The following is a 16,322-nucleotide window of genomic DNA, read 5'->3' as shown; positions in this document are numbered from 1 at the left end:
TAATAATATAAGAGAAAGATTTCTATACATGATTATAAATATAGCCATTACAATATTTTCTCCCTAACTCTGTTGATTTAGTGTCAAGAGATTTTCTTCTTCCGACTTCACTGATGTCCCTCGATGTTAACTCTCATATTCAATAGACTTTGCCAGTTCACTGGAATTCATTCTCTCTCCAAATCGCTCGTCGAACAGTTTATTCTGTCTTGTGCTGAAATGGTTCTTCCAGTCTCCAACAGTACCTAAAGAGAAGAGGCGCATGGATTAGACTGGGAAATATATGTAATTAACACAAACAAGAGTTTAGAGACACATAATGTGATTGTAACTGCTCTGGGTGATGCTAAACTATGTTCAGTGGTTTCCCTTTAAGTGCTGTTATTACTCACAGTGGAAATTGCCCTCAAAATGCACAGTCACTACACTTTACAGTATATTCTGTGAAGTGCTTTGAGTCGGAGAATTCCTTCCTCTGACTTTAATTTGCAATTGAATCCCAATCTAAATTAACATGTAAAGTAGGGCCACAGGTGGTGAAAAGGACAAATAGCAACTGAAGGCTGTTCAGGGTTGGAACACACACTGATTACTAACAGTATTCGTGCTGTCCGCATGTTACCTAACGGACCTCTCTGAGCCCTTTGCTGCCGCCACAACATATAGTGATGTCAGTATTATTGTAAATCAAAAGCTAACGACACCTATTGACGTCAATTCAGAGACGAACCTTTTCGGAATATCAGCCTCTTGTTGGATGTCAGAGCGCACACAGTGTTATTGGCATCGACCTTTTCCTTCTGCGCCTGTTCCTTCATCTCATTAAAGGACGATTTCCTGGTGATGTCGTCAATTTGCTCAGAAGTCAGGTTGACACCCAGGAAGGTGCTGATCTGCTCAACGCACTCGGTCGGATCCTGATAAAATATTCAGAGAAGAAAAATTCATTAGTATGTGTGAAAGCAATAATGTTCTACACAATACAGTCACTACACTTTCCAGTAGATCTCATGAAGTAATTTGAGACAGTTCAATGATGTGATAAGCTGCTGAATCAACTTATTATTCATACATAATAATACTTTCACCCACAAATATACAGTCAATTCATGTTGCAGTATATTCTGTGAAGCACTTTGAGACGTCGAGACATTCAAAGCGCTATATCAAATGTGAGGATTATTATAAGTTTTCAGTATCTTTCAGAGGGAAACAACTGTTTATGAACAATAAATTTAACCATTGAAATGAGGAACCTCAATGGATATAAATGTCATTTGTAGCTCTCTGATCATATTTCAATTCAATCTAAGCATTAAGTGCTCTGGAATGCCACCCTGCATGAGGGCACTAAATAAATGCAAGTTGTTGCAGCGTGTAATGTGGTTCCATCCGTTATTCTTATCTCCAAGAGAAACACAGAGCAGTTTGTTACAGATCTGGTGGGTAACTTGGTGCAGTATCTCACCTTCTTCATGGTTTCGTAGTACAGAATGAGAACATTGTCATCATTTTTGTGCTCCTCCCAACTGACAATGTGATCGCACCACGAGCCACAAACAACTGCAATAGAAAAGAATAATTGTTGAGCAATTTGTAGATCTAGAAATCTAGATTTTATTTCCAGGAATTTTTTATTTATTCACAAATTGAGAGAATGGGTCAGAATTTTAACATTAAATTTAGTGACAATAACTACTACTAATAATAACGATAGTAACAATAACTACTACTAATAATAATATTAGCAATCACTAACTGTGACATAATCTCACCTTCTCCTCTAAGGAACATTTCCAAAAAGGTGGTCCATTTGTCAACGGTTGGCAGGTTGGGATTATCTTTGTAGTAGTGATACAAGGAAACAGCAGTGTCTTTAGGGTTTCTGATGATGTAGATCATCTGTGAGAAGAGAGAACACAACATGTTTAGAAACATTCATTCATTTAATTTTGAAATCAAATTAGCTTCATAAGGAAACACGGGGTGCTTAATGATTTCAAGTATTTACATATCAATAAACCAGAAATAATATTTTGTTCTAACTAATACCTGTTATTACTATATGCCTATAATACAGTACTTTATTGCAGAGTACTGGTTTTATTACGATAACATTAGAGGTTACCTACAAAAATACACAGTCACAATATTTCACAGTAAACTCCTGCGCAATGTATTCAAACGCCTCAATGAGATGATCAGGCAGTATATTGAATGCCAGGATTATTATTATTATTATTATTTCTCATTAACTTAAACAGACAATGTAAGGTTTTGGACTCATTTACCGTAGTCTGTTTATAAAACAAGAGAGAATCGTTGAGTAAACACTTTCTTTTTGAATTATAATAAAATGCCAAGTGTCTGTACCTTGCATTTCTTGGTTTTGAGCTGCACTGGCAACATCTTGTAGTTCAGGTGTGTGGGGATCAGTCTCGGGGAAGGAAGATTTCTCAGGTCCTCGTATTTGGAAGGATCTCCAAACTCAATGGGAGAGGTCAGTGTCACTGTTCCACAGCCATTTGCACCTTGTTGAGTGCGGTACAGGTTTTTCAGGATCTCTGCCAACCAGTGAGTCCCTGTGAGGGTTGAAGAGAGAAAGACGATGAGAGTGAGATATTGTCAAACTATTATCAATAGAAACACACCATCTTCCCTATCTCTGGAGATTTGATTTTATATTTAATGTGTAAAACTTCTTACCTGACTTTGGGTAGGACACCAACAGCACATCATCCTCTCTGGCTTCAAAGGAGTCCAAGGTGTGTAAAAGCTCTTTTGATGAGCGTGTAGAAAAGGGAATCCCGTTAAAGGTGTGGACGAGGGCTGACTGGGATGGCATGTTGCAGTCGGATTCTCTCTCAGATCTGAGGCTGTGGAAACGAGAAGAGAGTCTGAATGATGAGAGGCTGGAGATCCTCCTGTATATATACATCCTCTCTATCCTGTCGTAGTTACACCATTGACGCAACCTTCAGTAACGCAAAATGATTTCACAATTGACCAACGCAAATAAGATTGTCGTCACGGAATACTACAACAACATTCTCATTATTGTTTTTCCTTAGCCCAAGATTTACTTTTCTGATATTTTAACAAACTTCCCAATTTAACAATCCAATCAGGAACTCGTGTCAATTGTCATTAATAATAAACATTGCATTTGATATAGAGTCGCATCACATCTTTGAGACATTTCACGGAATATACTGAGAGTATATATTTTTTGTGGGCGAAACACTTTACGTTTTGCACTGCACAGGAATCAAACCCAGGTCCTCTCGCTTGCAAGGCGAGTCCTCAAGCAATTGCTACAGGATCCCACATCTTAATCATTCCCAATATGTGACAAAGTGTTGTTTGAGGGGTTCTTCCACAGAATTGTTTACTGATACTCTGAGAATTCACAAAGCGTGAGAACAGTAGCTGTGTCTGTTTTGCAATACTTTCCGTTGCTCTTTATTATGTAGAAATAGTGACTTGTTATTGGAAATAGATCAGCCTTTGGAATAGGGAAGTAATGTGTTGTTGTGATATAATATTCTTCACTATTTCTGTTATCACCATCAATTCACTTCCCTTAGTCACTACACAGTTCTGGGTGCTGATGATCAGCTCTGATCAGATCTTCCTCTACACAAGCCTCATTGGGCCCAAAGAGTTATTGCTGGACATGGAGGAGACCAATAACAGAAGCATTTCCAGGACAAATATTATTTAAGGGAATTGAATTGAAGGTGAAGGGGATTGGAAATAGCGAAGAATATTATAGTACCACAACACATTGCACTTGTATAGCATCTTTCACATATAAAGGACGTCCCAAGGCGCTGGACAGTCAGGGATTTGGACCCAGTGCTGGGAGTTGGGATCGGGGTGGGTGGAGGGCAAGGAGGGTGGGGGTAGGAGGGTGACCGAATGTGCGGTCGAACAGGAGGGTCTTGAGACGGGCCTTGAAGGAGGCAACTGTTGACCAACACAGTCTTTAGGACCTTTCTATAGCAGCCTGTCTAACATAGTGACAGCTGTAATTAATGCTGGTCTTAAACCCATTTAAAACAATAGAATTCATAAGGTAAAGTGATGCTAATCTACAGCTAAACTGTTAATAGGACCCAATGAAGGATTTTATCCTAATAATATACATGTTTTAAGGCTGGTAAAATGTCCTACAGAATTTTGTTAAGCCGTGGATTGCTGTATTAAACTCCTAATTCAGTCAATAACTTTACAAATGTTTGGGAGGAACTTCTCCTCCAAATAGCCCCAAAGCCAGACAGACAGACTTTACTTCTCTGTCCCAAAGGCTGATCTATTTCTAATAACAAGTCACTATTTCTACATAATAAAGAGCAACGGAAAGTATTGCAAAACAGACACAGCTACTGTTCTCACGCTTTGTGAATTCTCAGAGTATCAGTAAACAATTCTGTGGAAGAACCCCTCAAACAACATTTTGTCACATATTGGGAATGATTAAGATGTGGGATCCTGTAGCAATTGCTTGAGGACTCGCCTTGCAAGCGAGAGGACCTGGGTTTGATATTTGTGCAGTGCAAAACGTAAAGTGTTTCGCCCACATAAAATATATACTCTCAGTATATTCCGTGAAAAGTTGGGACAGAGAAGTAAAGTCTGTCTGTTTGGCTTTGGGGCTATTTGGAGGAGAAATTCCTCCCAAACATTTGTAAAGTTATTGACTGAATTAGGAGTTTAATACAGCAATCCACGGCTTAACAAAATTCTGTAGGACATTTTACCAGCCTTAAAACATGTATATTATTAGGATAAAATCCTTCATTGGGTCCTATTAACAGGTTATCTGTAGATTAGCATCACTTTACCTTATGAATTCTATTGTTTTAAATGGGTTTAAGACCAGCATTAATTACAGCTGTCACTATGTTAGACAGGCTGCTATAGAAAGGTCCTAAAGACCGTGTTGGTCAACAGTTGCCTCCTTCAAGGCCCGTCTCAAGACCCTCCTGTTCGACCGCACCATCGGTCACCCTCCTACCCCCACCCTCCTTGCCCTCCACCCTCCCCCAATGCCAACTCGCAGCACTGGGTCCAAATCCCTGACTGTCCAGCGCCTTGGGACGTCCTTTATATGTGAAAGATGCTATACAAGTGCAATGTGTTGTGGTACTATAATATTCTTCGCTATTTCCAATTCCCTTCATCTTCAATTCAATTCCCTTAAATAATATTTGTCCTGGAAATGCTTCTGTTATTGGTCTCCTCCATGTCCAGCAATAACTCTTTGGGCCCAATGAGGCTTGTGTAGAGGAAGATCTGATCAGAGCTGATCATCAGCACACAGAAGTGTGTAGTGACTAAGGGCAGTGAATTGATGGTGATAACAGAAATAGTGAAGAATATTATATCACAACAACAAATTACTTCCCTATTCCAAAGGCTGATCTATTTCCAATAACAAGTCCCTATTTCTACATAATAAAAAGCAACGGAAAGTATTGCAAAACAGACACAGCTACTGTTCTCACGCTTTGTGAATTCTCAGAGTATCAGTAAACAATTCTGTGGAAGAACCCCTCAAACAACACTTTGTCACATATTGGGAATGATTAAGATGTGGGATCCTGTAGCAATTGCTTGAGGACTCGCCTTGCAAGCGAGAGGACCTGGGTTTGATTCCTGTGCAGTGCAAAACGTAAAGTGTTTCGCCCACAAAAAATATATACTCTCAGTATATTCCGTGAAATGTCTCAAAGATGTGATGCGACTCTATATCAAATGCAATGTTTATTATTAATGCTAATTGACACGAGTTCCTGATTGGATTGTTAAATTGGGAAGTTTGTTAAAATATCAGAAAAGTAAATCTTGGGCTGAGGAAAAACAATAATGAGAATGTTGTTGTAGTATTCCGTGACGACAATCTTATTTGCGTTGGTCAATTGTGAAATCATTTTCCGGTACTGAAGGTTGCGTCAATGGTGTAACTACGACAGGACAGAGAGGATGTATATATACAGGAGGATCTCCAGCCTCTCATCATTCAGAGTCTCTTCTCGTTTCCACAGCCTCAGATCTGAGAGAGAATCCGACTGCAACATGCCATCCCAGTCAGCCCTCGTCCACACCTTTAACGGGATTCCCTTTTCTACACGCTCATCAAAAGAGCTTTTACACACCTTGGACTCCTTTGAAGCCAGAGAGGATGATGTGCTGTTGGTGTCCTACCCAAAGTCAGGTAAGAAGTTTTACACATTAAATATAAAATCAAATCTCCAGAGATAGGGAAGATGGTGTGTTTCTATTGATAATAGTTTGACAATATCTCACTCTCATTGTCTTTCTCTCTTCAACCCTCACAGGGACTCACTGGCTGGCAGAGATCCTGAAAAACCTGTACCGCACTCAACAAGGTGCAAATGGCTGTGGAACAGTGACACTGACCTCTCCCATTGAGTTTGGAGATCCTTCCAAATACGAGGACCTGAGAAATCTTCCTTCCCCGAGACTGATCCCCACACACCTGAACTACAAGATGTTGCCAGTGCAGCTCAAAACCAAGAAATGCAAGGTACAGACACTTGATAAATATCACAATAATCCTTACATTAGAGAAATGGTTTTCATGCAACATATTACAATGTTAATGTTTCATAAAGACTTAAAATTTATCAAAATACTCATAATCTTACATTTCCATAAAATTGTTAATAATTCATAATTAAGCCTAAAATGTGTTACCTACTTAACCTTACACTTACACATATCTGTTTTGTTTCATAATTTATGTGCATTCAGTGAACAATATTTTGATTATTATTGTGCTCTTTGAGCACTGATATTTAGTGCTGTTTGTGTGATCTTTGCTGAACATGTTGTGTTCTCTCTTCTCACAGATGATCTACATCATCAGAAACCCTAAAGACACTGCTGTTTCCTTGTATCACTACTACAAAGATAATCCCAACCTGCCAACCGTTGACAAATGGACCACTTTTTTAGAAATGTTCCTGAGAGGAGAAGGTGAGATTATGTCACAGTTAGTGATTGCTAATATTATTATTATTAGTAGTAGTAGTTATTGTTACTATCGTTATTAGTAGTAGTAGTTATTGTCACTAAATTTAATGTTAAAATTCTGACCCATTCTCTCAATTTGTGAATAAATAAAAATTTCCTGGAAATAAAATCTAGATTTCTAGATCTACAAATTGCTAAACAATTATTCTTTTCTATTGCAGTTGTTTGTGGCTCGTGGTGCGATCATATTGTCAGTTGGGAAGAGCACAAAAATGATGACAATGTTCTCATTCTATATTACGAGGACATGAAAAAGGTAAGGTCGTGCACAAAGGTTCTGCTTTATTCTATGTCACATCTTACATCCAAATTGGGTCTAAACAAGTAAGAACCCTTGTAATATCTCTGCAATTACATATATATCTAGTCATCAGAATCCACAGGGCACCAATTCATTCACTATATGAGGAACAGGTTACAAATACCAGCAAATATTTATTGGGGAAGAATTGACCAACAATTCAGGAGGATTTCACTCAACTCCACAGCACTTTGGGTCCCATCATTCACAATGTGCCGTTGTCCTAAAGCAGGAAAATCCTATTCCTCATATACACACATTTCTTGTAAGTTACTAAACTGGCAAAAGAGATTCTCATCCTCATTGAACAGTATCTGTTACTGGGCCATGAGGAAAATATTCATATTTAAATTAATGATAGTTTTATCTCCCTTTTTATAACAAGCTTTTCTTCTTGTGATTGTTTCTCCAGGATCCGACCGAGTGCGTTGAGCAGATCAGCACCTTCCTGGGTGTCAACCTGACTTCTGAGCAAATTGGCGACATCACCAGGAAATCGTCCTTTAATGAGATGAAGGAACAGGCGCAGAAGGAAAAAGTCGATGCCAATAACACTGTGTGTGCTCTGACATCCAACAAGAGGCTGATATTCCGAAAAGGTTCGTCTCCTCTGAGTTTATTTGGTGACAGGATTGAGCTGAAATAGTGAGATTGTATTAATGATCACAATTCGCTACAGTCACAGCAGATTTAGGTAAATTCAGAGCTAATTGGGTAAAATGGGACGATTCTTATAGAGCCGGAGTAGGCCATTCAGCCCCAAGAGCCTGTTCCACTATTCTATAAATTATGGCGGATCTGTACCTCAACCTCAGTTCCCCTTTTACTAATTAAGAATGTCTCTGTGTTGACTGAAGTCTCTGTTAGATTTCCTGGTCCTCTCAGGTTGAGGAGAGTACAACTTGCTCGAGTTATTTTGACTTTAAGCGTTGCTGCTGCTGATCCTTTGAGAACCAGTCATAACGGAATATACGTAGGGGGATGGTTGACATATTTAATTTTCTTATTAAACATTGTGTTATGTGTTGGACACCATATATATGTATATATTTGATAAATGACTGCCATGTTCCGCACTATTTATTCGACTGTTAGACATGTTCCAAACTAATCTATTTGCCCTTCTAACCTTTAGGTACTGTTGGAGATTGGAAGAACCATTTCAGCACAAGACAGAATAAGCTATTTGATGAGCGGTTTGGAGAGAGAATGAATTCCAGTGAACTGGCAAAGTCTATTATATACGAGAGTTAACATTGAAGGATGTTTTTTGAAGTAGAAAATCTCGTGCTTAGGATTCAAACAATATTTGTATTTGTAATAATTTATTGCAGGAATTTCTTACTTAAACTGCAGCATAAGGTTCATGAGGCAATGAGCTTAGTGTACTCAGTGCTGCGTGTAATATTTATGATGTGTTGAATTGTATTCTTTATATATAAAACTTATTACCCACATAACCCAAGGATTAGATCAATGAATATTTTTGATTGTTGTTAATTTATCTGAATATTTATTTTTATTATTGAACAGCTTTGTGGTTTGTTTCTTCTCACTGCACTTCAATAAAAAAGTGAAACCAATATACTCATTGACTTTTTCCTGTAATGTTCAAAATTCTAATATAAGTGCGGTATACTTATAATTCTACTATAAGTTTTGTAACTTGTCATATTGATTGAGTTATGAAACATTATTTCCAATAATTCCCGAAGACTGCCGTGGAAATCAATCCTCCTCTCTCCCTTCCACCCAGAGCGTGGCACTGCTAGAGTCTAACCAGCTAAAACCACATAGCTTGCCATTGATATTGATGTCCGACGAGCACTCATATTCTATAATCAGGCATTATATTTCACAAGAATGTGTGTCACAAGAACAAGATATGTTTTACAATGGAAACAATTGTCAGACATCACATAGCTACCCGGAAAGACTGGACAGGGTGAAGTTTTCCTCTCTGGAAAAGAGATGATTGAGAAGGGACCTGATGGAGATGTTTAAGATCATGAAATAATTAAATTACGTGAGCGTTAACAGGCTGTGTGGCTGAGTCTGAAATAAAGGGACATAAAGATAAATTAGCAGCAGATCTCACAGGTGTTTAAGAGGAACTTCTTGCACAGAGGGTGGTGAGATGGTGGAACTGACGGATGGAAGCTGTGGTTGAACTAGAAAGCAATGACACATTTAAGAGGAAATGTGATGTCTACATGAGGACGAAAGCAATAGAGGGGAGCGGTAGAGGGGAGGGGTGGTTTATACTCTACTCATGTAGAGTATAAACATCATATAATAATCCTTGCATTTGATGTAGTGTCTTATCACCTTGTTGAGATGTTTCAAAGTGCTTCACAGAGTATACTGTAAAGTGAATTGACTATATTTTGTGGGCGAAACACAGTCCCTAATTTCACACAGCAGTGTTTTCACAAAAAGCTGTGGATTGAGTGACCAAATTATTATTAACAACCGGGTTCCTACTTACTGCTGGGTAAACAGAGGAGTGTGGAGGAAGGAAACTTGCCCAATGTTTCGCCCTGAACGTAGACTAGTTTATCTCAACGGCCTGTTTCCACGCTATATAACCTTCCACAAAATTTGGGGTTATCAAGTCATTCCCTTGAAGCTTTCTTAACTTCCTGTCTGTTCTGACTGATCAGTGTCACAATTTCCAGTTAAAATAGGCAAAGTCATATTTCCAGAACATCATTGTGATTTCTGTAATATAAGAAAGTAAGTAACGATTGAAAAGTGACAATTGGGGATTACCAGAGAAGAAAGAGTCAAAATTGAAGGAAGAGAAATTGAAAATTTCACAAGATGATGGATCACAAGATTGATTGGGATGACGAAGTAAGTCAATTTCATCTCATCTTTACACAATACCCAATTTAACAGCATTAAACAAGTCCAAGTCCTAGTCTCAACCATCGTTTTCCAGTAATCTTTGAGTAAAGAAATATCTTTATCTTTTGTTGTTCTGTCTTTGTGCATTAAGTAGGGACTTGCTCCAAGCCTTGGCTCTTGCCAACCTGCGCCTAATCCTTTCCGTAATTAGGTAAGCAGGATGCATCTCTCCAGAGAGAGAGAGAGAGAGAGAGAGAGAAGAGCGCATTCCATTCCAACAATCTCTCTCTGGGATTTCCATGGTGTAGATGGGATGCGTGGAATTCTCAGCTTGGTTGGAGACTCTTAAGCAACGGTGATGGGTTTCCATATGTAGCAGACACCCGGCTGGCAAAAAAAAATAGTCTTCGAGCATCCAAAAGTCTCTTTAAGGCTCTCTCTCTCTCTGAAAATATACTGGGTCAGGTATACCGGATGGATGGCCTAAAACTCTGGAACACTCTCCCTCAATCCTTCCACCTTGCCCCCTCTCTCCCCTCTTTTAAGTCCTGCCTGAAAACTTTCCTCTTCGACCGTGTTTACGACCACCTCCCCCTGGCTCGGAGTCAGGCTCCGCCACTGTTAAGCACTCTGAAACGCTACCCTTCGTGGAGGGTGCTAGATAAGTGCAAGTTGTTGTTGTTGACATAATATCGTCGCCTCGCTCCATCCCTTGCCTTGTTCAAGTCCCATCTCAAGACCCTCCTCTTTGACCGCGCCTTCAGCCACCCACCTATCCCCACCTTCCCTGCCCTCCACCCCTCCTGGTCCCATCTCCCAGCTCAGGTCCAAATCCCTGACTATCCAGCACATTGGGACGTCCTCCGGACATGAAAGGTGCTGCGCAATGTAATTTGTTGGTGGTGTTGCATTGAAATGAACCAGTTCTATCAGTTTTGATCTGACTAATCAGTTGTTTATGAGAAGCTTGTGAGACGCCACACTTATTAGTCATGTTGGTTGGCATTATAATAGAATAGTTGATTGCCCATTAACCTTGCATAATGGGGAGAATTCACTCTTTCACAAGTACACGCACATATTAGTCATGGTCACTCAATCCACAACTGTTCGTGAGGACGCTGCTGTGTCCAATCGGCTGACAGTGTTTTGCCCACAAAATATACAGTTAAGTCACTTTGCAGTATATTTTGTGAAGCGCTTTGAGACCGTTTCGATGACGTGATAAGGGGCGACATTAAATGCAAGGATTATTATTTTTATTACAGTATCTGGAGAACATTGTTTTCTAAAACAGAGAAGTGCTTCCTATTATTTTTTCAGAATATCAGTTACTATGGCTGGAACATTTCAAAATATGTTGCACCCTCCTTTCCCCATCATTCCTTTGGCAGAGTGAAACTAAATTCATCTGAGTTCAGGGGAAGCTTGGTGTCAGATTGGATTATTAGCACTCACAAGTGTTCCTGATAAGGATGGAAAACCAAAGCAACCTCAGGTGTGAGGAAGAAAATGCTCTGTCAAAGATGGATCTGGTGAAATAATAAGAATAATCCTTGCATTTATATCAAAGCGCTTCACAGAATGTACTGTATAATTTATATTATATATAATATATATATAATTATATATAACTGTATAATTCCTATTATGTTATTTTATATATATTATAATATAATATTCTAATGACATGTAGATTTAATTGTTTTTGTAGATATCGATTTATTGAGATTCTGAAAACTCACATGGATCGAGATCAGTAGAGTTATTTGTATTTTGCAATGCTTTCCATTGGTCTACAATATGTGGAAATAACAACTCTACTGATCTCGACCCATGTGAATTTTCAGAATATCAGTAAATCTATATCTACAAAACCACTTAAACCTACATTTGCAGTATTTCTCACTTGTTTAAATAGAACTTTTAATATGTGAGGTCAGTTAAAAAATCTGTAAAGTTTATTTTACGGTGTTTCAATATTCCATTACAACAATCTTGCGTTGGTCAATTGTGAAATCATTTTCCGTTACTGAAGTTTGCGTCAATGGTGTAACTACGACAGGACAGAGAGGATGTATATATACAGGAGGATCTCCAGCCTCTCATCATTCAGAGTCTCTTCTCGTTTCCACAGCCTCAGATCTGAGAGAGAATCCGACTGCAACATGCCATCCCAGTCAGCCCTCGTCCACACCTTTAACGGGATTCCCTTTTCTACACGCTCATCAAAAGAGCTTTTACACACCTTGGACTCCTTTGAAGCCAGAGAGGATGATGTGCTGTTGGTGTCCTACCCAAAGTCAGGTAAGAAGTTTTACACATTAAATATAAAATCAAATCTCCAGAGATAGGGAAGATGTTGTGTTTCTATTGATAATAGTTTGACAATATCTCACTCTCATTGTCTTTCTCTCTTCAACCCTCACAGGGACTCACTGGCTGGCAGAGATCCTGAAAAACCTGTACCGCACTCAACAAGGTGCAAATGGCTGTGGAACAGTGACACTGACCTCTCCCATTGAGTTTGGAGATCCTTCCAAATACGAGGACCTGAGAAATCTTCCTTCCCCGAGACTGATCCCCACACACCTGAACTACAAGATGTTGCCAGTGCAGCTCAAAACCAAGAAATGCAAGGTACAGACACTTGATAAATATCACAATAATCCTTACATTAAGAACAGTGCCTATTCTGCCCACAAAATATACAGTCAATCCACTTTACAACATATTCCCATCGGCATGATAAAGCCAAGTATCAAATGTAATGAATATTGTTATTATTAATTAAATATAAAACCTTGTGTGCTCTTTGTATGATCTTTGCTAAACATGTTGTGTTCTCTCTTCTCACAGATGATCTATATCATCAGAAACCCTAAAGACACCGCTGTTTCCTTGTATCACTACTACAAAGACAATCCCAACCTGCCAACCGTTGACAAATGGACCACCTTTTTGGAAATGTTCCTGAACGGAGACGGTGAGATTTACAATGTCAAAAACATTCAGGTTGCAGATTCCACAAAAGATTTTAACACTGCCCTTAAATGAAATATTATTACAGACAAATATTGGTACTTAACTTTAATATCAATCAACTGACCAACTCATTCAGTTTGCCAATGAAGAGAAACTACCGCGAATATAATCACACTTCCAATTAACTGTTTACTTAACACTTATTCTATTTTTCTATTGCAGTTGTTTGTGGCTCGTGGTGCGATCACATTCACAGTTGGGAGGAGCACAAAAATGATGACAATGTTCTCATTCTGTACTACGAAGCCATGAAGAAGGTGAGATACTGTAGAAAATGTGTTGCCAGATATGAAATTATACCACATTTACACTTTGTCTAAGTATCTCACATCCAAATTGATAATAATAAGAATGTTATGATCATGTTTCGGAGTAGGAATGAACAAGTTACTTCACAATTACATGTGGAAGAAGTTACAAATACCGGTAGATATTTATTGAGGGAAGAATCCATCCACAATTCAAGAGAATTGCGATTCAGACGACGGCATCTCACAGCGCAATACTTTTAATCACACTCACACTCAACTCACACACACACAGAATTCTACATGAACAAACCCTTCGCCTTTTTCATAATAAGCTTTTTTTCCTTGTGATTATTTCTCCAGGATCCGACCGAGTGCGTTGAGCAGATCAGCACCTTCCTGGGTGTCAACCTGACTTCTGAGCAAATTGGCGACATCACCAGGAAATCGTCCTTTAATGAGATGAAGGAACAGGCGCAGAAGGAAAAGGTCGATGCCAATAACACTGTGTGCGCTCTGACATCCAACAAGAGGCTGATATTCCGAAAAGGTAAATATAGTTTGTGACATCGAACCATAGTGAAGCTCCTCAGCCAAAAACGTCTAGACCGGATGGAAATGTCTCCCTAATAAATAGTTATAGAGTTATTTCCATCTCAATAATGGAAATAATAACAGTGCAGTATAACAATATATTATATAACATCATAATATAATTTAATATAACAATAGTAATACCAGTGGGTGGTCATTAATTTGAGATGTCCCCAAAACACTATTAGGCGCTATATCAAATGCAAGGATTATTATTATTATTACTTTGACCACAGAACATTCAACACCACTTTTTAATTGAATTTTCACGTGTTACACACATGGTCTTCATTGTCTAATCATTTGTCTTCTATTTTTAGGTACTGTTGGAGATTGGAAGAACCATTTCAGCACAAGACAGAATAAGCTATTCGATGAGCATTTTGGAGTGAGAATGAATTTGAGTGATTTGGCAAAGTCTATTGAATATGAAAGTTAACATCAAAGGACAGTGTCAAAGTAGAGTTTGAGAAACATGGTGAAAACTTCTGTTTGCTATGTTTAATAATAAAAATAATCCTTACATTCGAAATAGCGCCTTATCACGTCGTTTAAACGTCTCACAGCGCTTCACAGAATGTACTGTAAAGTGAATTGACTGTACATTTGTGGGTAAAACACAGCACTGTCCCACAAACAGTCGTGGATTGAATGATCAAATGTGTTTTTTGAGATGTTTACATTGATGTATCCCAGAAATACCACATTCAGTTCATGGTATGAACTCAGGAAATGAAAAGAAATTGTATCGCAATTTAATAGTGTATTAAATTCAGATTTATTATGTACTTAGATTTTTCATTTGCAGTCACACATTGAACAATTTTTTTTGATACTTCATAGTTTTGTGATTGTTACTTATTTCCTGAATAAAGAAACGAAAAGCAATAGAGAAGTTTACCAATGGTCATTTTCAAACTCCTGCTATCGGCTTTACTTACGGCTGATTTCAAGATCCTCTCACTCGTTTTCAAATCCCTTCATGCCCTGGCACCTCCCTATCTCTCCGACCTGCTTACCCCCCCCCCCACCCCCACTCCGCTACCCTCTGCCTCCGCTCGTCTGGTCCCTGGTGCCCTCCATTCCACCATCAGTGGCCGCATTTTTAGCCACTGCGACCCGAAACTCTGGAACACTCCTCCTCTACACCTGTGCTTTGCCCCCACTCCTCCCCCCCTCCACCTTCAAATCGCGCCTGAAGATCTTCCTCTTTGGCCGAGCCTACCCTCGCCTCCCCGCTCCCTCTAGCTCAGGGTCGTGCTCCGCCACTGTCAAGCGCTCTCAGACGCTACTGTACGTGAGGGGCGCTGTGTCAATGCAAGTTGTTGACCTTGTTGTTGTTGTTTGCAAAGTATTAGATGTGCTTCTCTGAGGTTTTGCTCTACAATCAGTGGTGTAAGTGAACTCAATTTGGACATCGCCACAGAATAAAATCTGTCATTCAAACTTCAGGAGTCTCAAAGCGCTTCACAGAATTTATTGTTAAGTAAATGTAGTTACTGTAAACGTCTAGAAAAATGCAGTTAACGATCTGAGCACGGGTAATGGGAGGTCAGGGTATTAAGGGATATGGGGAGAAAGCGTGAAATTGGATTTGAAAGGATTAGTTGAGGTACAGATCAACCATGATCTAATTAAATGGCTGAACAGGCTTGAAGGGCTGAATGGCCTCCTCCTGTTCCTATGTTCCTACGCACAGCAATGTCCCACAGTCTGGTGATAATAAATTTGACTTTAAACAGCCATTGATTTTGACAGACTATATCACACATTTTACCCATGTTCTTTAGTTCCCGTGAATCTTCACCACATCCACAGTGAACACAATGAAACACAGCATCAGCAACAACAAATGACATGTGTACAGCGCCTTTCACATCGGGAGGACGTCCCAATGCGCTTGTGTGATTGGGGAGCTCTTCTAAAGAGCCAGCACAGGCACAGTGGGCCGAATGGCCTCCTTCTGTACTATAATACTCTATAATTCTGTGTTTTCTTCATTGCCAGATCATGATTTAAATCTCTGGCTCAGCTCAAGGTATCAATCTCATTTGGAAAATAACATTTTCTGGGCTTGGAAGGGTGCAACTGCCAAGGCCAGACAAGAACTCATAAAGAAAAAAAAGTATAACATCCGCAGGGGACTTTGATACCAAAAATATTAACAATACATCATAGATAAAATAAAGCACTCAGAAAGTTGGGAACAAGTGTTCTGAGAG

At 39.2% G+C, this 16,322-nt stretch overlaps 3 protein-coding genes across 3 annotated transcripts; 2 read left to right on the top strand and 1 right to left on the bottom strand.

Annotated features, from left to right (window-relative positions):
* Position 1: 1 nt before the first annotated feature.
* Positions 2-2,884, bottom strand: LOC103181074 (sulfotransferase 6B1-like). The gene is made up of 6 exons (XM_042335704.1): positions 2,707-2,884; positions 2,374-2,582; positions 1,776-1,902; positions 1,469-1,563; positions 731-917; positions 2-245 (listed from the first exon to the last, which is right to left on the bottom strand). Exons 1-6 carry the CDS (start codon positions 2,843-2,845, stop codon positions 127-129), a joined length of 876 nt encoding a protein of 291 aa, XP_042191638.1. The 5' UTR covers positions 2,846-2,884; the 3' UTR covers positions 2-126.
* A 3,107-nt stretch (positions 2,885-5,991) lies between these two features.
* On the top strand, positions 5,992-8,946 carry LOC121849226 (sulfotransferase 6B1-like). Its single transcript, XM_042335703.1, has 6 exons — positions 5,992-6,220; positions 6,345-6,553; positions 6,879-7,005; positions 7,224-7,318; positions 7,776-7,962; positions 8,499-8,946. Exons 1-6 carry the CDS (start codon positions 6,082-6,084, stop codon positions 8,615-8,617), a joined length of 876 nt encoding a protein of 291 aa, XP_042191637.1. The 5' UTR covers positions 5,992-6,081; the 3' UTR covers positions 8,618-8,946.
* Positions 8,947-12,313: 3,367 nt separating this feature from the next.
* LOC103181076 (sulfotransferase 6B1) lies at positions 12,314-14,988 on the top strand. The gene is made up of 6 exons (XM_007897290.2): positions 12,314-12,520; positions 12,645-12,853; positions 13,073-13,199; positions 13,421-13,515; positions 13,870-14,056; positions 14,421-14,988. Exons 1-6 carry the CDS (start codon positions 12,382-12,384, stop codon positions 14,537-14,539), a joined length of 876 nt encoding a protein of 291 aa, XP_007895481.2. The 5' UTR covers positions 12,314-12,381; the 3' UTR covers positions 14,540-14,988.
* Positions 14,989-16,322: the final 1,334 nt, after the last annotated feature.

This window comes from Callorhinchus milii, unplaced genomic scaffold (genome assembly GCF_018977255.1).
Source record: "Callorhinchus milii isolate IMCB2004 unplaced genomic scaffold, IMCB_Cmil_1.0 Scaffold5, whole genome shotgun sequence".
Classification (NCBI taxonomy): domain Eukaryota; kingdom Metazoa; phylum Chordata; class Chondrichthyes; order Chimaeriformes; family Callorhinchidae; genus Callorhinchus; species Callorhinchus milii.
The sequence above is the reverse complement of the archived record's forward strand: the minus strand, read 5'-3'. Positions and strand labels throughout refer to the sequence as shown.